This window comes from Chaetodon trifascialis, chromosome 10 (assembly GCF_039877785.1).
Source record: "Chaetodon trifascialis isolate fChaTrf1 chromosome 10, fChaTrf1.hap1, whole genome shotgun sequence".
Lineage (NCBI taxonomy): Eukaryota > Metazoa > Chordata > Actinopteri > Chaetodontiformes > Chaetodontidae > Chaetodon > Chaetodon trifascialis.
This window is the reverse complement of record NC_092065.1, coordinates 18,032,558-18,059,077: the sequence shown is the minus strand read 5'-3', so window position 1 is coordinate 18,059,077 and position 26,520 is coordinate 18,032,558. Positions and strand designations below refer to the sequence as shown.

The window sequence follows — 26,520 nt, the reverse complement described above, 5'->3', positions numbered from 1 at the left end:
TTCTTTTTAAGAATTGGTTTCCATTTTGGGATTTTTTCTCAGGGCACATACTGTATGATGAGACAGCAGCAGAGGGAGACCTCGTCCCATGTCTCCTTCAGACCCTGTGCCCCAGAGTCTGACCTCACACCCACTACATGTGCCTGCAGCAGGGGTAAGAATGATTGAAGGCCCCCTGAGTGGAACATGAGTCCCCGGCTCAGCTGGTTCAGACCTGGCAGGAAATGGACCACACTGACAGCCCAGACTATGCCAGGGAGGGAAGTTTCCATCAGTTAAGATGCCATGGAGTGTGTGTATGTGTGTGTGGAGGGTGCTGGAGGGCAGTTAGGCATTTGATTATTATGCAGTTGTTGTTCTAATGTTTACCAGTTGGCATAGGCATTTATCACAATATATCAGATTGTCCTGCTGTCCCTACAATTATCCAGTTGAGTCTTTAAGCTCAAGCAAAAAGAATATGCTCACTGTCATCAGTTCATTGGTTGTTTACTTGTTTGTTGCTTTGGAACTGGTTCATCTGACAGCTGATATGAGAGTGTACTGGAGATACATAAAGGCAGTGAGGCAGAGGTGGGAAGGTTTCTTTCAAAACATGTACTGTAATGTGTACTGACCACTGCATATTACAACATTAAAACATTAGTATGTTCAATGAAATAAATTATTAACATGAAGATTGAATTGCATTAACTCTATAATCCATGATTCAACATTCATACAGAGTGAAGACTGCAATGTGTAAGTTGTTATAATTTATGCATGGCATTCGAGAAGTGGTTTGTGACTTGATGGTTGCTGGTTCAAATCCTGGATAAACCATAAATATCCTTTCCCTGTCTGTCATAAGCCTGCAGCATGTGAATGTGCATACTCTGTTTTCTAATACTGAAAGTAATTTAGGACTTGTCCAGACTGGAACAACTGCAGGTGGTGGCATCCAAAGATCCAAAGGGCTTTTAGCAAATTCATGATACACGATGAATTTGCAACAAGGCCAGAACAGGGCTTAACGTAATTCCTGCATTTTGTGCATTAGGAATTTTGTGCTATTGTGCCATAGTTGATGTAACGTGATGATTTTACTTCTTTGTTTGTAAGAATGGTCATTTAGAAGAAGAAAACCGTGTTATTATTTCAGTGTACGTTGGATTATCCGTCATCTGCCACAGACCTGGAGCTTGCTCATAGTGCAGTAGTTGTAGCTGCACTCATTACCTCAGTCAGCATGCCGATGTTTTGCAAGGCTCCATCCAGTGCAGACCAGGCCAGGTCTAAGGGGAGCGGAGGGGGCCAGCAACATGAACCGATGCAACCTTCAGCCAAAGGTCTGGTCTCACACTGTTATCCAACTCTGCCATTTATAGATGTGATTCAAGCCTGTTTGTTAATGCACACGGTTGGGCTCTTTGATGGAAAATAAAAGTTAACTATATGATCTAATTTTATTGGTTGCCATAAGAATACAAACCTGATTAATGAGGTTTTATTGCTTTTCAAAAGACTGGGGCAAAAACCTACGAGAGCTCTGCTGCTCTCATTACTTTTTAAATTTGCTCTTTGTGAAAATGAGTGTTGCTTTTTTTTTTTTTTTTGCTTATGGTTCAGTTTTTGCAGAAGTCATATTCTGGTTAATGACTTGGCTGCTGAGCTGCATGGCCCTCATAACTATAGTACTTAGTGTGTACTCATACACATGCAAGCATGCACTCATACACAAAGCCTCACACACATGTGTGCATGTACACAGAAATTGCAGTGATACTCAGCTGGACAGGTAAATTTAATTTTGAATTCCATCAGCAATCAATTGTTTTTCATTTTAATTAAGACACTCAGCAATTGCCATTATATTTCTAAATGAGACACATACCTTTTGTGTGTGTGTGTGTGTGTGTGTGTGTGTGAGAGAGAGAGAGAGAGAGAGAGAGAGAGAGAGAGAGAGAGAGAGAGAGAGAGAGAGAGAGAGAGAGAAGAGAGAGTCAGGGAGAATTGGAATGAGGGTTCAGGTCTGGGGCAGTGGAAAGTGGCTGTTTGTGTCACAGTGCAAAAAGGAGGAAAGTAAGGGAGGAGGAGGGAGTGCTCTAACAGGAGAGGTGGATAGACGGAAACAGTTTGGTCTACAGCGGGATTGTCCCGCCAAGAGCGGGCGCTGGGGCCGCATGGAAACTTTCCCCCTCTGACTCTCAGGCAGCCGGAGGAGAAGTTGTCGGTATTGAATATCCTCGAGAAGAAAAAAGGGAAACGGTAAATTGAAGATCCAGACGTGAAGATGGAAAAGTTTGTCAGTTGAAGTGAATAGTTCTGCATGTAACGCTGTTTTAGTGTTTCCCTCTGAAGCCACTTCATCCTGATGCCTTGAATCATTTCCACAAGTAGTTGCTGGGTTGAGGTTTTATATCATACTTTATGTGCAAAACGGCTAATCCAAAGATCGTATCAACAGTGGCAGAAGCATAGAGCCACAGAGACGTGGCTAAAGAGCAGGTAGCTTTAGGAACATGAGTTAACATGGAGAGAACGATGAGTGAGAGAACTTTCATTCCAGATCTACGACAGCAGTGGCCTGCTAATCTGCTATCACAGGCGAGGCTCATACAGATTGGCTGCACGTGTGTTACTCTATGTGTGTTATGTACTACATTCGGGGATGAGGAGAACTGTGCCGGGGGAACCTATTATCATTTTTGGCAGCAGTTGTTTAGAAAACCATTCTCATCCCCCGTTGACAATCTGTAGCAGATGTTTTATAGATACAAGCCCGTGGGCCTCAGTGGCTTGTTATCCATCCCGGTCATTGAACGAGTCAGTCGATTGGTCAGTCCACGACTTCGGTCAAGACTGAAACATCTAAAAAACTACTGTATGAATTGCCATTAATTTTGGTGAAGACATTCCTGGAGCCCAGAGGATGAATCCTATTGACCTGGTGATCCCTGACTTTTCATTTAGCATCATCATCTAGTCAAAATTTCAATATGTCCAATTGGCTCCTTTGTGCTATGACATGAGTATAGCCTCAGCTATACTTTGTGTTTAGTGCTAAAAAACTAAATATTAGAGTGCCAACAAGCTAAAGTAAGATGGTGAACATGGTAAACAAAAGCCTGCTACACATTAGCATGTTAGCATTGTCATTGTGTGCATGTTAGCATGCTAATGTAGGCATTAGCTCAAAGCCTCACTTTTGCTAAACAGACTAAATAGAAATTATTCTGATGCTGAGAAAGACACTAAAAATTACTTCTATTGTGCTAAAACAGCATTTAGCCTTCAGGCAGTTTTTAGTGTTTTGCAGCGTGTTTGGTCCATGAGATGTGAAGCACCTGAGTGACTGTTGCCACCAAACAGGACGTTTTCAGTATTGCAATTTTGAACTTTCTGTAGTCTGAATGAAACATTAAGTCCGCTTAACACAAAAAACATAAACCACTAGCCCTTCCACCCCACAGCTAATTAAACCCTTGCCCCTTTGCCATCAACACTAAATGAGTGGTCAGAGGTAGTGGCCAGTTCAGGTCAGATTCCTCTGTTTTTTCATGTCCCATGTTCACACTCTGGGAGCGAGCGAGTGCATGCCACGCAGCAGTCCTCTGCCTATTAATAGCAGTGAGGGATGGAGTTGGGGGCAATCTGGATGGCGTGTAAATTTAGACCCTCCCCCCTGGATGTTCCGTTGATGTCATGAGCCTGACCTCTGACCCAGGAGCCTGGCTGCCACAAGGCCCACGTTGAACTTGAATTTCACAAGTCCGAATGTAAGCGTGCACAAACACATGCAAACACTTAATTCATGCACAGCAAATGTACATACACACAAATGCACTTCTAAAATACAACATCTGAAACAGTTTGAGGCAAAGAGCTGCACACTGGATATATGTCAGCAAAGATGCTCGGGCTCTGCGCATTCTTTCGCTGTGAGAAACCTTAAGCCATCATAGCACAACTGACTGTGAAGCTTTGTTGTCTTCCATTATCAAACTAGTTGGTGTGGAGATAGAAGCGCTTGATTTGTTTCCTGTAAGAAACAAAGTAATAACAGGAGCACCTGCACTGTTCTGTTGCCGAAGTTTCATCACGAAAGCACACGTAAAAACACGCTGATTTCCAGAGATTTTAAAATCAGCTGCAGTTGCAGTGGGACGATTAGGTAGGGTGCTCACACAGGTTCCCACAGCCTTATCCAGTGTCTCTGCCCCTGCCAGAGTTATGTGATGGATCGGGAGAGAGGGGCTGACATGCATAAACGGGGAAGGGGGCAACTGATCTTCAAGGTATGTCAGCCGACACTCATGGGATATCTTGTGCTTGTGCATCGTGGAAGAGCTTATCCTACAAACATAACAACATTGTTCAAGCCATGATTCCTTTTGTCTTATTTTTGGGAGCGATAAAGTTGATGAATACCAATAGGGCCATGACCATGTTACAGGAAGAATTATGTTAAAATAAATGGACAGTGACTCAGAGTTAAAACGAATCAACATGATCTGCATTCAGCTGAGGTTTCAGAAAGTCACGACAAAGCTTCTATGGGAGCTAAGACGTGAGTGTTGCTTTGCATTGCACATCTACATTACACATACATTGACGCAACACACACATTTAATGTCAAACAGGGTGAGTCAAACAGTAGTCCAGCTTTTCTATGTTGACATTATAACTCCAGACACAATGGATGTTGATAGTCCAAATGCCAACGGATGCCACCTTCGACCAATCACACCACCACCAGCTACCCCTGAGGCACTCGTAAACAACATTCCTGCCCTCAAATGTCTTCTGCACTGCACATGAGCCTCGCAGTGCATTAAACCTCACACAACCTGTGATATACTTTGATATATCACAGTGCACCCAAAATCCTCTGCAGATTGCTTCACATTTTGCTTTTCATTGCGTGTGATTGCCCTCAAAGCACAAACTAAAGCTAAATATGGGTGAGTGTCCTAAGAACAAACCCAATGCACATCATACAAAATGGGAAAAAATCTCTGTTGGTCTTAAAAGTTTTGACATGTTTAGACTTTTTTTTAAGGCTAAAAACAAACCAGAATATTTGTACTTCATGCAACTGTGGTAACAAAGCAATTAGTATTTATTCTAAAAATGCAGTCCCCTTTGAGTTCTTGTGTCTCTTTTGCTGGACATTTATTCGTAAAAACAATAAATAAATACTCATTCAAAACAAGCAAATTCATCTTATTCTGGCCATAGATTTTCAGTTATTCATTCATCGCTACTTCAAAATTGAATAAAATACCTTCATAAGGAATAAAGGTTTGGTTTAACACCATGATTGCATGATTGACATTTTACACATTTATTTGTAATATTTAGTATCATAAACTAAGACTGGCAACAAATAATGTATAGTAAATGTATTGGTGTAATGGGGTAAAAGCAGTTATGGTTATAGATATTCATTCATGGTGAGCTAGTTAGGTAGATGGCAGGTGGTCCATCTCTTCTCAGCAAACCTGTAAACCTGTCAATACGAACTATCCAAAGCCACTTTAACCTCTACATCCCTGAATCCAAACCAAACCCACAAAACCAACTTATGTCCTCATTCGTGGGACAAGTGGAACAGTTCTGAAAATATGTGAGCATCCTCTCTCATCCTCCCTCTCTCTTGATTAATGAGCCAATTAAACTAAACCGCGCATAACATGAAGACAGCGCTGGTCTTAAATATTCCAGTGCTGAGATCGCTGTGCCTGTGATTTCAAAATCAATCTCAGGCATCACTCTTTGCTCACCATTAAAATGTTAAACACCACAAGATCAAATGTGGATAGGGCGAGGCAAACCTTGCCATGCCCAATTGACGCCCCTGGCCATCTAACATGACATGTCTCCACAGTCTTTACGCACGGAGAGCGCATGGAGAGTTTGCGAGCACGCGTGGGGGGTCCCTCCCTCCCAGGCTGTCCGTGGCCTCCTCGCCCCGGCGGGCAGCTCCAAGACACAGCCAAACCCTCCTGATCCCCCATTACCCTCTCTCTACCTTTCCTCTGAAGAAACAACCCGGCGTTACGTCAGAAAGTGCAGGGCAAGCAAGACAGCGTCTTAGGAGCTATTCGTAGGCATTGCTGCCAAACCCGGCTTGGGGCTGCTCACGAGCTCACTGCAGCCAATGCAATTTACAAATCCAACTCTTTTAAAACAGCAGCAGTATGTGGTAAGTCAATTATTCATTCATACTGTTTTATTTCCTCGCTGGGATTTTTTTCTCACAGCTTTCTTCACATGACAGGTCTCTGTTGCTGGCACAATTGCGCAAAAAAACAACAACAACAGTGTAAACGGTGTAAAGATAAAGAGTAGGCTGGTTTACCCTGTAGCCTCACTGAAAACACCATGACATGATGAAGCAACAGAGACTTTTTGACGCACAGAGATTTCTGCAGCTTTTTTTGTGTTTGATTCTTTGCTGATCTCAAAAAACAACATGCCCCACGCTCGAAATAGGAACCCTAGCCCCATCCCAGAGGTAACATGGGACACGGGATTGAAGGAGATGAACGAAACCTGGAAAGGAGCTATAGCCTGTCTCGGGGTGGCCGTCTTCTTTGTCATGACCATCGGGATCATATACTGGCAAGTGGTGGACCAGCCCAACAAGAACTGGATCCTCAGGGGGACTTTCAGCGGACTGATCTGGGAGAGAAGAACCCACTCGCTGGTCATACAGACCCTGACGGAGGACAAGACCTATGTGGAGATAGACGTCGGAAACGTGGGGAACCCCGACATCGAGGTTCCTTTTGTGAGGAACCTGTGCTGGCTGAATAAAACGGAGTTCTGCTATACGTGGGATTCGGTGGCCGAGGTGAAGATCTCGCTGGAGGTGAATGAGGAGACGGAGACGGAGTGCTACAGCATGACTTGGGCGCCGGTGCACTGTCATGTGGAGCTGAAGGTAGGGTTTCTCCCGGTGTTCACCAGTCCGCACTTAACACAGGGTCCTGCGAAAAAATTTAATTGCCATGTGATGGTGCATGGCTGTTGTGACACTGGTGCACAATGTCAAACAAGAAGGCCCTGCTGACTTTTATTATCTGAGAACACAACATCAATCGTTATCTTCATCAGTTACAAGACATTTTGTTTCATGCCTTCGTTTACGCGCTTTCCACCACGACCTGTTTATATAAAATGATTAAATCACAAGAGACTGCATTAAAAACAAGGGGAATTATCTTTTTTTTAAGAGGAGATTAAATAAGTGGTGGTGCAGCAGGTGTAAAATTAAGTGCCATAAATCATTTAGCTCATATGATTCAGATAGAAATGCTGCAAATTATGTTTATTTTAATAATGTAATTTAAGTTATTTCATTTTGAAGGAGTTGTTCTGACATTTCATTTATGAAATGATAACCTCCCGTTGAATTATTATACAAAACACAAACATCACGATTGAGTGGCTCATCTGAGATGATATGATATTATAGGGGAAAAAAATCACTTGCGTGATTCCCTCATCCTTTCGCTTTTTACAGCCCTCCATTAAACTGCACTGAGCGGAATACATTTCGTGTTGAATCTGCTTCGTCACAGTTGTTATGCTTTTTAGCAGGCGAAGAACTTACTGTACTTTCCCCCCAGCTTAATTATCAAAGGCATTTAACTATTGGGATGTTTGGGGAGGTTAATCTGTCTCCACTGGAACATTCCTCGCCATAACTCCCTGTCATGTGGCGCGACCGCTCACAGAAAATCTTTCCAAACTTAAGTCGCCTTTATTTTTCTTCTTTCCAAAATCCCGTCCTGTGCCTCTCAGGTGACCGCTTGGCACCTGTTCTGAAACTCCTTAATCGAGACCGGATTTGCTGACAAGAAATAATTGAGCTCCCGGTTTGCGTAAATGTCCCCCGCGCGTAAAGACGCTGTGAGGAAGGGTGAGCTTTCTCTTAGAAAACACTCCCGTCATTCAATCCCTCCTGCGTGCGATGCTTTCTGAGACAGTCTGGTGGACCAGCCATCACATACCGCCCTGTGCCCTGCATTTCTGCACTGAAGCTACACAGTAAACTTCAAATACTAGATTCATCCATAATCTACCACATCAGGTGCACAATGTGAAAGCACTGGGAATTTAAGTTATATTCACCTTGGAGACGCTCATAAATTAAATATATTTTCATCACTTACAGCACTTGAGTGCTCTTCTAAACTTTTTCAAATACTCGTTAAAATATGAGTGGTGGTTTAAATGAGTGTTGGAGGATGTTGACTGTATAAAAAACAAATTAAACTTGCATTTTTCTTCTACTCTGTTTAGTCTTTCAATACAACCCTACCACTCACTTTTTAGCACATGTCCCTTTTGCACGTTTCCTTTTTCCAGTCAGCATCCAGTTTTAGTTTAGCTGCTCATAAATTGTAAGCTTTTCTTTTTCCTTTCCTTATGTGTCTTTCTCTGACACACTGTTTTGGTTTTGGTTTTGTGTGTGTGTGTGTGTGTGTGTGTGTGTGTGTGTGTGTGTGTGTGTGTGTGTGTGTGTTTGTGTATGTGTCCATCCTTTCAGGACTGCTTCTCCATGACTAACGTGTCCTGGTACGGCGGCGCCAGCGTCCGGCGTCAGACCTGGCCGATCAACGATCAGAACGCCACCACACAGCCCTTCACTGTGAGCGATCTTAAGGACAATCCCTCTGGCTTCGGCTCTGCCCTGGAACGCTACTTCCTGGGCTCATCAGGTAGGAGGTCGTTGCTGGGGTTAATCATTTGTATCAGCTGAGATTTACCGTTAATGGAGACCATCTCATTAGCAGAAGTGGAGTCATAGTTCCTCTTCACACCTTGGTCTGTTACAGTAAGAAAATCTTTTCAGATCTTTGAAATGACACAGGGGTCAGCTGCTTTTTTCCACTCTGGCCCATGCCGCAGGGTTAGCGCAAGGGCTCGGGAAATCTGACCCCACATCAGTGGGTATACAATGTGTGGCGTGAATCCCAGGGCATGAGGGAAGCCCTGTGGATGTTGTTGTGTTTTCTTACCCCCGCCTCCCATCCACATGTTTGTTTGTGTTTGAGCTGAGAAAAACGGTTCAACCGCCTCCAGAACCACCATCCCCAAAACACACACCGCTGACTGGATGGGATGGCAGTCCTGCAAATAGAGTGTAACACAATATTCTTTGTGGCATCTCAGTTTATTAATTTAGAGATTAGACTACAAAGAGAAGTAAACCACCTTTAGCATCTTAAATCAACTCTTATGGATGCCGAGATAATTGTCTTTTGTTTCTATTAAAAGGGCGGGTTGGACAAGGGCCCTGCTGACTCTTATAACTCACCAGGTTATTTTGGGGGTGTTAGATTTTATCCCAGGGGCAATGGAGGGAGGACCACTGCGGATGTGAATGGTTAATGTAACTGATGAGGAACGTGTGGAGTGTGTGCATATGTGCGTTAGTGGGTACAGCATTAGGGACTTTGGCCTCAGTTTGTCTTTGGAGTTTGCTTCCTTTATTTTTGAAAGATTTTATGGTATTATTTTTACAATCAGACTGGACAAAGATTGCAAAATCCCATTTTATATACACGTACACTACAACACATACTTTTATCCGCGTTTGTGCATCCTGTTCATGTCTATTTGTGTGTGTGTGTTTGTTGAGTAGCTAGAAAGCCTCTAGATCAGGGCAAAGAGTGTGATATCAGCCAATGAGGCGACGCAAACAATCATCTATTGTGACTTCATTGTTAGCAGTAATCTCACACACACACACACACACACACACACACACACACATTCATTCATAGAGTGACCGAAACAAGTGCACACATGCATGTGCGCATATGCCTGTGTACATTTTGGGACGTTATGTAACACAGTGGCAGGCTTAGCAAGAGTCACATGACTTAAATCCCTTTTCCACCTTATGAGAGGACGGCGGGTAATTATCAGGACCCTGTAACCCTTTGTTTCTCTGCTCAGCTTTGCACAGAGAAAGAAAACACACACACACAGATGAGATGAGATTCCAGTGAGAACAACTGTTTGAACGTTGCCAAGCAACCACTCACGGACACATACAGTACATAGCCCCAAACATAGCAAACTGATGCTCAGCAATGACAATGATGCCTATCGCAGCATTAAAGGTATATTTAACATGATATCTTGCTTTAAAGTTCAAGGATGTTTTTGTTCGGCTCTTCGATTCACACGACGAGCACAGTTGCTTCAGAGCGAACGTTGGACCGAAGCAGCGGAGTGAAGTTAGCCTCGTTCGTCCCTTATGCGTGAAGCTCATGAGTTAAAAAGAAAAGAGACCTAACATTGTAGGCTGTCGTGCTTCAGATTTGGCTACGGCGTCACCAGTGTTTTGGGACATCGCATATCCATAGTTGTGTAATGTTCTGACTCTGAGTGCACAAGGTAGCAATCAGAGGCAATCCAATGCTGAATTAAGACTGACACCATAACTGCTTTCCTGCCCACCTCCTCAGATCACTGCACATGACAAACATTGTACAAGTTGTACCCCCTTTCCAGACTCAAGCAGCTTTTTAAATACTGTATGTGAGTGTGTCATTACTGAATACTGTTTAAGTTCAGTAATGGCAGTGATGCCATTAACGCAGAGTAATAACTACTGTCTGATTCTTACTGGCCTCCATTTTGCATTCTGCATGAGGTAGCTTGATTGATGTCCTCATTTCAGGGTCAGGTATATGCTCTATTGAGAGTCTCTTTTTTGTTACAATTAAGCACGTTACATCCACTGGTCGTCTTGAATATATCATTGATGAAATCCTTTATAAGCAGTACATGACTCCTCAAAGAAGCTTTGCTCTTACGCACATCAGTTATGGTTCGTTTCCCAGTTTTTGCACTGGATATCATCTGGAGTGTTTCAGACAGTGGGAGCTCGGAGAAGCTGACTTCCATGAAAAGTTGAAACGCAGTTAAAATTATTTCTCCTGTCTATATGACCAGTCAACCTCAGGACCATGGTTATTTTCTTCAGCTTCATCTCCAAACATCAGAACATCAGACTGCAACAGCTGCATTTGATTGCATTTGACTGCTCCGACAAAAGCAGTACCTGAAGCATCAGATTTAAATCACAATAGATGGCTGCGGCTGTGACAAACAGCATGATGTGGTAGAGTCATAACTGTGTTATTGTTGTGGTTAATAGCGGTGGGACAGGAAACAATTATGTAGCAGATTATGGAGAGAAAAAAACCACAGTTATGTATGGATAGTAAACAGGATCATTATGGGAAACTGTGAGTTTATGCAACCGTGTGAAGGCTAAATCAGATTATTGATTTGTTCCTAGTATTGGCAGTGAAACGTAATTATTTTTGCATGTAAACCGACCAAATCTAATTGAATGCAGAACTAGAAAATCACTTCCAGCATGTAAAATACAGACAACATACAAAATGACTCTTTTTTTAATGTAGACTCTGTAATTTATAACTATATTTTGTGATCACTGTTGCATTTCCAAGTAAAATTGAACAGAAACCACAATGACTGTGCTTTCAATAGGTCTACAAAACTTAACTTATTTACTGTATATTGGTATTTGAGACACCACTCAGTCAATAATAGTAGTTTCCTCTCAGGAAGAGCTGCTTTGAACTCCCAGCCCATCATGGTTGGACCAGCGCTGTTTGTAATTCTGCTTGATTCTGGTCCCAAACAAACCCAGTTCTGATTTAGTCCAAACATGTGCAGTGATGCTCTCACTGAACTCACAGTTTTACTCTCATGAGTTCATATGAGGAAGCTGGTTTTCAGTTTCAGTCGAGTGAGAAAAGAGCTGCAGTATGTTTGCTTTCCTGAAAACAGATTCATGACAGGCAGCACTCCAGTGGTAATAAAAAAAAAAAAGTCACCACATGTCTTGACCATTTTCTGTGAATTTTATTTATAATTAATGGACTGACAAATCTGCATTTCGACATGAGGCCTTCAGGGCTATGATGTTATGATGGAAAACAAACATGCTGCAATTTTAGTGCAGTATGCAGTTTAGTAATATCAGGCCTCACGACTGTGTGAACCCACTGACCGTTCTAATATTTTTGTTGTACATGTGAGCCGTTGTGTGTGCATGGGACCTGTCTTCACTGACTCTTGTTAGTCATAGGAGCGCATTATACATGTGGTAGGCAATATGGAGCTGTGACTGACATCGCTAACTTAAGAAGACTCCTGGGGACGGTTAAAGAGCCTGACAGGCAGGCTGAAAGGTGGGGTGACAGGGCAACAGAATGGCTGTGCAGTAATAGCTGATATTAATCAGGAGAAGAGAGAACAAAGAGCAGCAGAGGAAAGAAGAGGCAGAAAGTAAAGCAGAGAGACAGGAGAGAAGATACATGCAACTGTGCAGCAGTGTGACATTTGAGAGTGTTGCCAACTGGAGGAACTTGTCATTGCCCCACCTGTCTTTATCCATACAAAAACAAGTGGGCTACTAAGAACAGATTAAATATCACTGAAGCCACATCCTGCCTTAAAGAATAAGACAGGACTCTTAGGGAGACGTTTCCTGCAGTTACTCAACTGGAGGTCTTAAGGATACAATTTACAGGGCGTTTTAGTGAGCAAATGTCAACAGAAATAGTGTCGGATAAACTGTTGATGTGCGGATAGACCATGCAGAATGCTTTTAATAGCGCTTTTTATTAGTGCTCCACGTTGTTCACTGAGGCTCAGTATTTAAAGTAAAATGATCCTACATCAAATAAAGATGCTTGAATTATTAAATTCAAATATAGATGAACATTTTCTCAATAATTTCTGCCTGGCTTTCTTTATGAAATCCCAGCTTTTGAATAGTTTCTTTGAATAAAAAAAACATGTTGTTTATTAGTGTTGTATAATGACATATTTACAGTGTTAATTTCAGCTTCAGTTCTGGCTTCTTTACAACTATATATACATATATTTACAACATCCCCAGTCTGCATTTATTTTGTCCATTCAGGCAGAATGTTTTTGTAACATAGCTGTCAGTGATCTGAACACTAAAGCAGGTTTATCTGCAGAAGTAGAAGCGATGCCAGCTTCACATTTTAAAACCTTCAACATTCAACAGCTAAATGATTTCAGAGCTGATCGCTATGCTGACATTTCACACCTTTGTCATTATTATGTGGGAACCTGGTGATAATAAATTGTCCATAGTGGGATCAGAACATTGCTGCCATTACGAAGAAAAAGGAAACAGACTGATGATTTTTTTTTTTCAGTGCGGGTTTTACACATGATTAAATCATTAAAATGAAATAAAATTTAAAATCAGAAATTTGACATTTGACCAAATAATTGTGTGCGTTAAGAAAAACATAGACCTTATTTATATGTACAATTTATACACACACACACACACACACACACACACACAAACACAGATATGAGATATTAATTCGAGGTGCTTATATTACATTCTGTGTTATCCCATTAGCACACAATGAGCAGCATTTTTTTTTTTTTAACCTTCAAATATAGTTTCATATTTGAGGATAAAAAATAAGGGAGTGGAAAAAATCCTACTTTCAGATAGTCCAGATAGTGTATTTGTATCAGATAGATAACTTGGCTTTCATCAAGTTTCCCTGACTCTGCATTACAAATAAGGGATCGGAGAGATCCTATTTGTTTTCACAGTGGGCAGTTGCAATAAAGGAGAGCGTGATAGCTCTAACTCTGACATCACCTAACTCTCCTGAACTCAGCCTGGATCCAATAAAAGTCATTTATCTGCTGTCTTGTCATATCTGCTCTTGTTCCATGCTCGCCTTCGTGAAGTGAGCGTCAGAGATTAGAATCAGATATCGTTTCTGGACGACTCACAGGACTCCAAATCAACTCCTTAAGATATTAGACCGCCTCCGCCACACATAGATGTGTGCAAATGAAACCCATTACCTCGTCCTCTCTCTACCTCTCCATCATTCATATTAATAGAACTTTTTCTCCCCTTCAGCTCGCTTCATCTCCCACCCTTTTTTCTTTATTTCTATCTCTGACTCAATCTTTCCATGTGGGATCCAAAGAAGCAATATTTTACTGCTCCTGCTCATTTGTTGTTTTGTCTCTCTCTAGACAGATAGTAATAAAAGTAATGTAACCATCACTGGTTTCTTTCAGATAATGACACTTAATCAGCTTTATTTGATATGACAGAATAATGACAAGGACCAGAACAAGAAGTCAAACCAGATTTCTAATATTGGCACTTTTTGTTGAGCCTATTGCACAGGAAGCAAAACAACCACTGACAAAATAAGAGAGAAAATTAGATTTTTTCTCAATAATCTGACTCCAGAACATCCATAGAAAAAATAGATTCAAAAAGACATCAATGTGAGATGTTTATTTTTCTTGGGGAGGGGATCTGAACTTAACATACTAGCTTTGTCACAGATGACCATTTGCTGATGAAGACCATGAGATTTTCCAGAAAATAGCTTCTAGCTGAAGTATTTCTCAAAATTTTCTTTGTCGTAACGCCAACCCAGGGTCATATGGATACAGGAATAAACTCTCAAAATGTTCAGCTTGCATGTAGAAGGAAAAAAGCTGCCCCACACCCAACCCCTGTGTTACTCAGTAGGTCACCAGGAGGTCCCTGGGCACCTGCCCTGAAACCTCGACTCTCCCGGACAAGTAAGAGGTGAAACACTTTAACAATGACTCACTTAGCCAGCTGAGGCTTTGTGAAAAGCAGGCTGTCATCTCCTGTATGAGGGGGCTACTGTATGAAAATCACCCCACAACATTTTCCACAGTCCATCTCCTACCTAATACTTTCCATCAAGACAGGGAGAGGGACTTTTTAACGGATTGATACAACAGCCACTGATGTAATTACAGCATGCGTCAGTCCATTCGCCATCTTTATAAACGCAACATGTAACCAGTCAGCGGTTGCTCAGATCATTTGTTTCCTTCCTTAAATGCTGAACTGCCTTTAACAAACCAAGCATTTCTTTGTATGAAATCAAGCAAAATCCAGCAAACAAGTTGTCTGAAAACATTAGGACTGAGCTACTTTAACAGTATATGCTAGTTCACCACTGACACTGAAGTCAAAGAAGAAGATTAAAGAAAAGAAAAGAATTTGATATTTGTAGATTAAAGTATTTGAATGTAGGATCTTCTTTCTTGTGATATTTGTACAGAACAAAGTGTCTCACAATAATAAAAATAAAACTGATGAAGAAGTAGAAGTAGAGCAGAGAAAGTCTCTTTAGTGTTTCATTATTTTTTCAATAAGCGGAATTGGAAATTTACTACCATGGCAAGATCCCAGTTTTGTGGCCATCAATTTCTTGAGGTTGGGCACAGAAACTAAGTTTCCATTGTTAAGGAAATACATGCCAGGACACACACACTCGAATGCACACGCGCACACACATAGTTGCTATTTGAATGCATCTTTTATAACCCCAGTCAAGTTTGCAAGTGTGCACAGGTGTCATAAATATGACAGGTAAAAGAGTGTAGCCCATCTGGTCTGCAGCAGCAGGGAGTCAGACGGCAGCATTTTCCTGCAGACCAGCCACTCTCTGAGGGCCTAGATGCCACATTAAAACCTTCCTGACCCATCAGAAGGTGCACGGGGTCACCTCCGCTACCACCTCCGAACGTTCAGCTCAGACGGAGCGAGGGGAAGTGCAGAAGCTTTATGGGTCCTATAAGTCCTGCCCTGTTTTCCTTGGAAGTCTACGGTTTCCCATTAAAGAAAGTGCGCGTGAATGTGTGTGAAGAGGCGATCCGGGGTTGCTTGATTTGTGTATTCACTCAGCAGCTGTAAAACTGAGGCATGTGTGTGTCAAATCATTCAAACCTGCCCAATAAACTTCATTCATTTTTACTTTTGCCTATCCCCTGCTTTGAGGGTGAGCGGACAAAGTCGGTCAGGCTTATAATTTAGCTTTTGAGAGCTAGTGGAAAATATTTCGGGGGAAGCTTGGAGTGTTTAAGGAATTGTTCTAAAAATAGGCTCCCCCCTCACTTCCCCTTTAACTCCTGGGCACCCCCTTGGCTGTAACCCAAGGCCTCAAACCTGCTTCGCTTTCTTTAAATAGTACTTATTGATTCCAGCTCCCGTCCGGTGTTTGCACCTAGAGATACTGTTCAGTCAAAGATGATTGTCTGTGTTGCTTTGCACTTATATAACCAGGGTGAGAAGTTCATTTTCAACCAGGAGTTCCCCCATACTTAAAATGCATGTCAGCACATGCAAAGTGCTTTGAGTAGATCTGTATAAACACACAAGACAGGATTTAGTGTATTTAACATTCAAATCTGCATGTTTAGCCAAAGATGGACTTAAAGGTATGTTATGGACCAGATTGTCCCCATTTCCTTGAGGCCCTGTAGTGTCATTTCCCATAAAAATTAAATATGACTCAAGAAGTCATGCTTGCAAAATTAAACTCCACTTTCCACCGTGTGTGCACTTTGGTAAAACACACTGTTTGCAGCTTGCTGTATCCGCACATCAGTCTACAAGGCTGCTCGGTGTCTGGTGTACTCTGGTCGCCTCTATTTCCACTGCCTGCATTCCTCTTCCATCCTTCCATAAAGCTATAACATTTTCTCCTCTGCCCCACTTTCTACTCCACTGTATATGTACATTACTGGCATGCACAGTGTTGTGGCTCTATTAAAAATCATTTTAGCCAGTCACTCCCACTTTTTAACAATATAACAGTGTTTTCTAGCAAACATCTACATTGATCTGCCATTATGAAGCTGTAGCAAACAGTTAGGTGGGTACCTAATACCTTGTGTTGAGAGGCAGGCGTGCAAACACGTAGGAGTTACCCTGAGGTCGAAGGCTTTTTGCTTGGCATTGTTCAGTGCTTGAATACTGATCTCTGAAGCTATTAATCTGATTATAAATTGGTACATGAGTATCCTGCTCCTGGTGCCTGTCCGCATGAGAACAGTAAGCCTATTGAAACTAGAGATGGTGGCTGAGGCGAGCCAAGCTCTCAGCCCAGGTTCTCAGACTGTCTGCCCGCTTTGGAAACAGGTCTTGCACCCTAATCTGTTCACCGATCAGCACCAACTCTCAGGTTTTGCTAGTTTTAGCAAGTTGTGCAAAAACTGGAGCAAAGGGGCCATGGTCAGAATCTGGATTGAAGGCTGTGATCGATACTGGCTAGATTCTGCTGACCTGAGATGGGCCAGACCCAAAGCAGAGCACAGCAGAGCAGACAGGAGAGGAAGGTAGTTAAAGCTGAGAGGGAGAAGGTGGGAGTCAGGATGGGTGAGAAGTGGTGAGGATAGGGGGTCAGGGTAACCTGAGAGGCACGAGGCATTCCTCGCAGGGCAGCCACATCTGCGAACACAATTATCTGCTTCGCATAATCTTATCATTTCACACGGCCTCTGAAAGGCCGGACATACAAACAGGAGGAGAGAAAAAAAGGAGATCCTTTGCTAGAAACTTTCAGAACACTTAAGTTGACTAATTTAATCACAGGTGTTCTTATTTCTTCTTCCGAGCTGGTTTTGTCACATGGAGGAAATAAGAGATGTTGGAAAACACTTGACGGTGTTGCTTTAATGTCCTGGAGCAAATTCTGAAGAAAGAAAAATAATGAGAATGCAGACTCATCTTCAATAGCAGTGTGACTTTCAATTTATATCCCGACTCCCTAACGCTGCTCTCCTTGGTGTGCAGTGTAACTTACCTACTCAGAGGTTGCCAGCAGTCCCAGGGTAAACTCATCTAACTGCATACTGCTATATCTCATTCTAGGTGGTGTTTTTCTCACATCTGAGTGGAGCAATATCAGCTGACACAGCTCACACTCTACCTCCTACAACACACCATCCGTCACGCTCATCCCGGTCTCAGTAACACTCTCGCACTATGTCATATAAGAGGAATCTGCAATGGACTACCGCACCTTATATCTGTTTGAAGTGAAACGTTATATTATCTGTGTATCTGATTCTCTGGAGCAATGGTTATGAATTTCTGACGAGTCTGATGTAATGAACTAATGTCCTCTCCTGTGTGCTTCCCACCGTGCAGGTGTTGCAGTGCTTGTATCTCCTGATATCCCCCTGCAGCTGGGGGTGGACAGCAGACAGCAGTTCTGCCTGCAGACCCTGCCCAGTATGGAGCGTCTCCCTTTACAGTACACTGTGTGTGTGGCCCACGACGTGAAAGCTGCTCACCAGGAAGCTGTGCAACAACTGTCGCAGCACAGCAGGGAGCTGCCCAACATGAAAGCACTGTGGTTAGTTCAGTTTAGATTCAGATTAGCAGAGATGAGGATTTCCTCGTCAGAAGGGGAAATCTGGGGTTGTTATAAATCAGTGTGGGTATTAGTCAGTGTGGAGTCATGAACTAAAATTTATCCTATAGGCTGCCGTTCTGGAAGCTGCTTGCCAGCGTGGATTCAGGGCCGAAGGTGGAGAGGGAGCTGAGGACCTTCTCTAATCGTCTGAGGAGACACCAGCTTGGGGAGGGAGTCATCAGCCTCAATGAACATTCCACCACCCTCCTCTCTGATATGGTATGTGCTGCTTCCTCATTCCACAGGTAAACAGGCTAATTGGTAACAGGTGATAGTATGATGATTGGGTATGACAGGGACATCCTAGAAAGGATCAGTTGTTCACAAGCAAGGATGAAGCGAGGTTCACCACTTTGTGAACACATGATTGGATAAAGAGATTACTACATGGGCTCAGGGATACAGTACTTTGTTAAAATGTTGTCAGTTAACGTAGTTCAAATGATTACGCTCTGTTTTTATTTATGCTTTACATGGCATCCCATCTTTTTTGGAATTGCGGTTGTGAGAACATGAAGCACAGTGTTCATTCTGCGATGTGAAGAAAATCATTCATGTTGCAACCTCCTACCATCTCACCTTTAACGGTCTCTAACGAATCGAAGGGCAAAAATCTGAAAAAGAGACATCCATTCCAAAAATCGTCACACATTTTTGAACAAATCAAAAACAAATCTCTCCTGATATTTAGCCGATATTTTTCTTTTCCACTCTATATTTTTTAACCATGCACTATACCTTTAGTCACTTACTACTGAGTCTAGTCGGGATCATTCACTGTAAAATATACAGTGCTATAGCCAACCACTATGTATACATGGTTTAGTTGTAGCTGTAGACTTTCATAATCCTCCTCTTCAGCCATCTGGGCTGTGAGACTGGTGAGGGTTCATCGGTCAGAGGCTCCAAACTGGTCAGGGATAGAGATGAAAGAGTTTTTCTTAAGTGGATCTCCAGAGTAGTGGAGACAGGCGTGGAGAAAAGGAGGGAGGACAGGTTCACTGAAATGTCACAACATAGAAAAAAGATGTTTTAGAGCTTTGCCTTCATATTAAAAAAAATGTTTCCAAGAGTTCAGACCACACTACCTGCAGAACACTGAATTATGTCTTGGAGCCTGTAAATGTGATATATCATGCTTACTTAATAATTAGTTAGCCATGATTTGGTCCATATCTGGCATGCTTTTAATGCAAAAAGACAGGTGATATTCTTGTTTTCCTTGCAAGCTAATGTTTATTATCGTTTCACATTGATCCAGTTGCTTTCCTTGAACGTTCTTGAGAACTGCCTGGAAACAGGACCACCGGGACCACAGTGAAGTGGATCTATGTCAATACCTGGTGATATTCCATTGCAAAACAAATATAGCTAAGAGAAGACAAACAGAGATCTCAGGTTGCTCTGAGTGTGGTAGTTGTGGAATGGCAAAGAATCAGGTGTGTTGATTTCAGCCAAGACTAACTGGAGAATGTGATCCTGACACCAGCTCGATGCTGTGATGTGACCTGAAGCATGCAACAGAAGAGGGGGCAGAGGAGTTTCACATAATCTGTCCACCACAGAGGTCGAGTCCAGGCATCCCATTATATATACACACAATGCTTACAGTACGCTCCCATTACCAGCTCAGAAGGTGTGAAAGGATAAACAGATGGGAAGAAAATGGGAATAATAGCACTTGTCAGTTGATGGATGACCTTACCCACAGTTTCAAGTTTTCTGGTAGATCAAAGATATTAAAACCAGTTTCATTGGCTCTCCATTGCCCAGTTCCCTCCATAAGTATCATTAGAACCAGCCAAGTGTACAGTGCTGCATGGAAACTTATGGAACTTGAAGTTGTCATGAAGCGTGCGGCTCTACACAAGTGTGACTGGCAACAATGATCCTCTGTAAAAACTAGGCTTCTCTTTAACTCCAGTTTTACAAGTATTCATAAATTATCAGTCACACTCAGACCTTTCTTTTCCAGTTTCCGTATTAGCTCGACTGGCATTGGAAAATGTGGGCTAATTGCAAGTTTGTCATGCTTCTAGTTATTCCCGAGACACCAAATAATGCAGCTTTTCACAAGCCAGGTTCAAAATGAAAGAGCAGAAACTATCCTGTGTAGTGGGTCTTCTTTGTGTAAATTTTGAAGTATTTTGACAATTATGTGGAATTCACATTCAGATTCAAGAGAAAATTAGGGCATTACATAATATGTGCTAATCTGCCCTTTCTTCCCACAGAAGCTTCACCTCCTGATGTTGATCTTTACATTCTTTAAAGTTGTGGTTCCACAGTTATGTAATCTGAAATCTCTGCTTGACTTCACCATGTAAATTCCCGAAGATTATAATGTATGCTAACCGTTCTGACAGAGGTCAGATTGTCAGCAACTAGCTTGCGCCTCACATGGAGAGATCAGTGACTCCATTTACATTCACAAAATATTCATTTTTTTGCCCTTATTCTGAAAAAGACAATGTTCCTACTCAGCTGTTTCCATGGCTAATGAAAATGAATATTTGACTAATATTCCTGTTTGTGTGCAGCTCTGCATACTCTGATTAACATAGTCTCTGTCTTTCATTGTTCAACCACCTTCTTGAAAAGCTCGGTGTTGCAATGTTTGAACATATCCACAAAGCTGCTGATATCAGAGTCTCTCATAATGTTTAAAAGTAGGTGTAGTCTTGCAAACTGTTGGCTCGGCAATGCACAGACCTGGTAAAAGCTCCAGTTGAGACACATATTCTGAATGAGCTATATACATGTACAAAGAATGGCCCTAAAACTGAAATAATATCAGCATATTCCAATTATCTTAATCAGAAAATGTTTCAATTGTAATAAGATCTATTTTGGAAAATCCAGCTAGTATATGCTGTTTACATGACCCCTATCAATTTCAGAATATTGTCATATTCGGAATATTAGTGTGCATGTAAATATGTAATATGAATCTGTTTGTCGTACCAGTTTAGAAACATTAGAATTGTTCCATCAGTGCGCGCTGTTAAACGTAAGTTATCAAGATGCAGTGCGGGCAGTGAATTGATGCTGGTATTAGGCGGCCTTATTAATGCAAAGTGTTGACTTTTCAGGGCCTTGCATACAGCTGTCATGTTGGATGTCTCTGTCTCTCTGCAGGACCATGACTACCTCAACAGCAGGAAAAGGGGGATGTCCAAGAGACTGACCAGGGACCTCCCACTTGTCAAGCTTCTTAACATTTCCATCACCCTGTCCCCTTTCCTGGGCGTGGACACCACGCAGTTCCACACCTCCCTCATGGACGGCACTGAGACGTACTGGCTCAGTCTCCCCTCAGCCCCTCAGGGACAGCTGGTGAGACCTTAGTGGAGCACACTCATCATCCTGTAAAGCACTTAGCTGTGTTCACAGTCCTCTGCATATTGACCTTTACCAGAGAGTTCTTCCTGGTTGTTGTTGTGGTAAAAAGTTGCCTTCGTACAAAGTAAAAAACTCTTCCTCGACATTGTGACTGGTTCATTCACCAAAAACATATTCCATGTCTAACTTTCCTCGATTTATAAGAACACTTTACTGTTTCTTATAAAGGAACCAGACACAGACGTCTTTCCAAAGTGGACACTTTCCATCTGCCTTGCCGCCTGTCTCCATTCACTTGTTGCAGTTTGACAAAAAGCAGAGCAGCGTGGTTCTTTCAGTTAATTACCAAAATAGCAAATGATAGCAGCGTAAAATAAACTCTGTTCTTCAGATCCCTGTGATGAGTCAGTGGCGAGGGAAGTTCTGTGTAAAGCTGAACATCACCAACCCAGGAGCAGTGAGCTGGTTCCTGGATAGAGTGGGATCCCTGCAGGCCCATCTGGGGATGGAGTATGTCATGTTGGAGGGGGGCGAAGGGAATCTGTTTGAGGAGCAAGCCCTGCGGCCGCCACAGGTTCTCAGTGGAGACAAGTACATCAGCCTGCTGGCAGACCTGGCCACAAGGATAGGAGACTCCACCATTGTGACCGCAGGGACACGGTAAAGCCCTGAAGCATCCCGTTGTGTTTTTTTTATTAATATTACTATCATTATTTTGGGCTATTGCTTTTATTGGATAGTGAGGAAGCTGAAGAGAGAGAGGAAAGGCAGGGAGAGAGAGGGGATGACATGCAGCAAAGGGTCCGAGCTGGAATCATAGCCAGGCCAGTTTGTCTGTGTTCTCTATGAACCATTATTTTTACCCAACACCAACTGCCATTGTTTGTAGAGAGGGAAAATTCTGACACTGCTCCTTATGTCCACTGATTCTGCTAATTTGTGTCTCAGGTCGAGCCACAAGCCTCTCTTTGTGAGGATGACCCCCTTGGAGTCCGACTGGAGCCCAATGGGGCTGAAGGGCATCATTCCCTCCCTGCTGCACCACACTCTGCTGGGATACAACTTCCTCATTCCTGATGCAGTAGGTAATACCACAGCCTATTGGTCACTTTTCTCACCTCTAATAGTGTATTACATGGAAAACAAAAAAGAGCATAATTCTTCACTGTTCCACCAAAAAAAAATCTGATCTTTGGCACAAAAATGAAGTGTATAGCTGTAATATTCCAAATTCCTGTGCTATCAGATCATAGCCCATCAAACAGCTGATGTCTGCGAGAAAATTTACTTTATTTACATTGAAGTGGAGAAAACAGAGAGCCGTCAGTGCAACAGGGGGAATATATGGCCTGATATAATAGCAATCAGACTCTCATGAAGCATGGGTGAGATTTATGATTATATGCCCCATCCTTCAGAGCTGTAAGGATGGTGCGACTTTCTCGTTTACTTAAATCACTATTTTCTTCAATCAATGTAGGCATGACTGAATTTGTGTAATTTTTCATTGTATCATGGAAGCCCAGCCCATATGGGCTTACGAAACATCACTGATTCAAGCAATAAATTAAAACAATAAAATCATGGTTATGAGTATGATTCAGGTGTGATGACTGATTGAATCAAATTGCATCTGTTGCATCAGGGTCTTCAGATCCAGCTGCTGCTAGTTGACTTTTGGTATTTGCAGCTGACATTGAAAACTGATGAGGCACCTGTGTCTGGTCCGAAGGACGCATATCAGTAACTAAACAGCTCCAACAGCTCGAAGTTAGCTTAATTTTTAAAAGCTCACTCACCTCCAAATCCCTATGTAGGCTAGTTTTCATAGCCCAAACTCTTACCTAAACTGCACTTTTCTCCATCTTTTTTGGCCTTTTAAAAGCGAACTGCACTGCCCATAAATATTGCAAGCTGCTGGCTGCTGTCCACGTTTGTTTTGTAACAATTTGAAACAATTTCTTTTGCATGGTTTGTCCAGTGTTTGCAGCTAGTCTTCAGGTCTGTCCTAAGGTTTACTATGTATAGTACAGAAAAAAATAGGACTCACTTCTTCTTCTTCTTCTTCTACAGGCGGCTCTCTGTCTGGAGACCTGGTCACAGATGAGGAGCTGTTCATCCGTTGGCTGGAGATCACAGCTTTCCTCCCTGTTATCAGCTTCCACACACCACCGTGGGTCTGCGGAGAGGACCGGGTACACAACCAGAATTTGATTTTAAAGAACACGAACACGCACATGTTCACAAACCAGTTAGGGCAGCTCATGTAGCCACAGAAATTCACTGGACCCCAGCAACTCTTTCCTCTTTAAGGCACTTTGGCCTGGCCCGCAACCCCAAGCTGAGCCAGTTGACATTACATCTGTGTGATCCACATTAGATGTAATTACAATAGCAACAACATTCTTTTCCTGACTTGATAACAAGATTTTCACTTGTGAATATTTACAGTGGGGAGATCAAGTGAAGTGATGCGTGAATGCTGCCAATTAGATGTTCTAAGAGGGAGTGGGAGATTATCCTTCCTTCCTGCAGAGTGGGTATGATTGCTTATGAAAAGAGGTGGGAGACGGAGAGTTTATTGACCCAGCAGCCTCTCCTCAGTTTTGAGGGTCAGTGCTGAGAGTTTCCCACTGGTTTGTCTCCAGGAGAGGCAGGACTGAACCTCGACTCTCCCTGCTGGAAATCAGGAGCGCACTGTTCACTGCGCACGGCTGGAAAACAAAGCCGACACTCTGAGAGAGTTTGGCGACAGATATCGATGCTGATACCCAGCCTAAGGTTCGTGAACAGAAAAGCACTTGCTGCTTCTCAAGAGGTTGAGGGCTATTTTCCCCCTGCCCTTCCCTTCTTCCCTCAATAGGAGCGACTTCTTGGCCCCCTCCCAACATCACCTGTGGTTAAGAGTCCATCTGTTCCGAATTACAATCCCTCCTCTAGATTTACGGCTCCGTCTCGAGAGCCGCTTCAGCAGGAATGATAATGAATTTGAGGACAAGTCTTGGAAAAATACTTTATTGTGGCAATTAAGATTTCCATGAGTAATTGACAAGTGTGACAGAGTGGGAGTGATCAACTGCTTTTTTTCCACTAGGAGAGGACTGAGGCAGCAAAATATATTGGTTGTGACTTGTGTTGCGTGACAAAGATAAAAATAGGACTTTTGGACAGCTAGACGTTTGACAGCAGAAATGTTTTCCATTTTGGTCTCTTGCATGGCCTTCAACTTATAAACCCAGATGAAGTGAGACTGGAGAAATTTGAGAGGAGAATATTCTGCTGCATTACACATGATGAATGAGGCTTTTTTTTAAATGGGTGTTTTACTGTAGTTTAATTGTGGCGCACCTTTATTTCCAGAATGTGCGACAGTGCAGTCAGTCATAGACAGGTCACAGCAGCGACCGCGCTGGAATCAAATAGCAATAAAACCTCAAACCCACACACATGCCTGGCTTCTCAATTAGAGAAAGATCCACTCAAACCCGGGCTGTGACTTCAAGCTCATTCCTACAAATGTTCTCAATCCCAACTCATAAAAATACATTTTTTATAGATGCGGTCAAGTTTTGTTTTTGTCATGGGACACTGAAGAGGATGTGACCCTTCCAGGAATGCTGGAGTAGTTTGGCCAGAGGGAGACAGGAGAAAGACTTGGACAGTGCTAAACCACTGAGTCAACAAAGAGCTGCTCATAAGTTCTGTCTGCATGTCTGGGTGTAGAGATGGCACCAATGTCTTTTGCAGATCTCACTGTCAATATTATTCTTGTCCTGAAATCCTTGTGGCAGATGATTTAGTTAAGGAAATGGCTTTTTCTTTTGTTGGTTTCAGTTTCTCAGTTGGTCTAGATTTCTTGGCTAGACAATGATAAAAAGTGGCTCTGAATGAAAAGAAAGCTCGATGGCTTCACGAGCAAACTTTGAGAATGGCAAGATCAGCCTAATAATGAAAATACACGCAGCATTTTTACTGTAATCCTCATTATGTTTGTGTTCCTCTCTCCATCGGTGACACGTAGGTGCTAAACCTAACTCGGACCTACATCGCGAAGCACCAGCGGGATGTGGTCCCTCTGATAGAAAAGTATGCAGAGGAGTGGCGCATGACGGGAAACCCCATCTACCGGCCGATGTGGTGGCTCAGCCCCAGCGACCCCATGACCTTCACCATCGATGACCAGTTCCTCATCGGAGACGAGGTGACTTAATGATGTTCTGATGCGAAGGGATCGAGTTCCTTCTGTCAGCATCCGATACGCTTGGCATCTGATCGTGGATGATCCAACCCCTGCTGTAACCTGATGTCTTGCTAATTAAGTGTACAATCTCCATGACATCTGAATTTCTCTGACCAAACTGATGTGTATGTGTGTTTCCAGGTCCTGGTGGCACCAGTGGTGGAGAAGGGGGCAGTGCAGAGGGATATTTATTTACCTGATGGGGGCTTCCAGTGGCAGGACAGACAGAACGCTCAGGTGTTCGATGGGGGCACGTTCCTACAGGACTACCCTGTGCCCTTGGAGGAGGTGGCCGTTTTCTTACGGAGAAGCTGAGTCATGTGACCGAGTCATCGAGTCACCTGACCTATCCTGTTACTGTTTTCAATTAAATTCTTCTTTTTTAAAAAAAAAATACTTGTGCTGTTCACAACTTGCACTTTTCCACTAAAGACCATTGACCCTGTCTCAAGTCCCCATCTTGAGACGACATGTAGAAAGATTTTTTTTTTATACTTGCACTTTACAGTTCAAAATGATTTGTGTTTTTCCTTTGTGACATTTTTTTTCATCCTTTTTTAAAAAAATGTTAATTGGTTTTACCTCTTGGCTGATTTGTTTCCGGACTCTTTGACCTGTTCTGCTTTTGTT

The 26,520-nt window shown here is 42.6% G+C and overlaps 1 protein-coding gene across 2 annotated transcripts; it reads left to right on the top strand.

The window, feature by feature from the left end:
- Nucleotides 1–6,129: 6,129 nt before the first annotated feature.
- On the top strand, nucleotides 6,130–26,321 carry LOC139337660 (SITS-binding protein). 2 transcript variants are annotated; one of them, XM_070972359.1, is made up of 11 exons: nucleotides 6,130–6,187; nucleotides 6,478–6,928; nucleotides 8,540–8,711; nucleotides 18,041–18,248; nucleotides 18,377–18,527; nucleotides 21,447–21,644; nucleotides 22,042–22,310; nucleotides 22,599–22,735; nucleotides 23,724–23,845; nucleotides 25,672–25,851; nucleotides 26,032–26,321. In XM_070972359.1, the coding sequence occupies exons 1-11, from the start codon at nucleotides 6,183–6,185 to the stop codon at nucleotides 26,203–26,205; spliced, it is 2,067 nt and encodes a 688-aa protein (XP_070828460.1). In that variant the 5' UTR covers nucleotides 6,130–6,182; the 3' UTR covers nucleotides 26,206–26,321. The 2 variants fall into 2 exon arrangements, with proteins under 2 accessions (XP_070828460.1, XP_070828459.1); XM_070972358.1 differs by lacking the exon at nucleotides 6,130–6,187 and having other exon boundaries at nucleotides 6,332–6,928.
- Nucleotides 26,322–26,520: the final 199 nt, after the last annotated feature.

Excerpts from the sequence above, each read along its gene's own strand:
- LOC139337660 (XM_070972358.1), top strand. The coding sequence starts at position 6,458 with ATGCCCCACGCTCGAAATAGGAACCCTAGCCCCATCCCAGAGGTAACA. Across the intron at positions 8,712-18,040 it reads CTACTTCCTGGGCTCATCAG|GTGTTGCAGTGCTTGTATCT; the intron begins GTAGGAGGTCGT and ends CCCACCGTGCAG. Across the intron at positions 21,645-22,041 it reads CAGCCCCTCAGGGACAGCTG|ATCCCTGTGATGAGTCAGTG; the intron begins GTGAGACCTTAG and ends TCTGTTCTTCAG.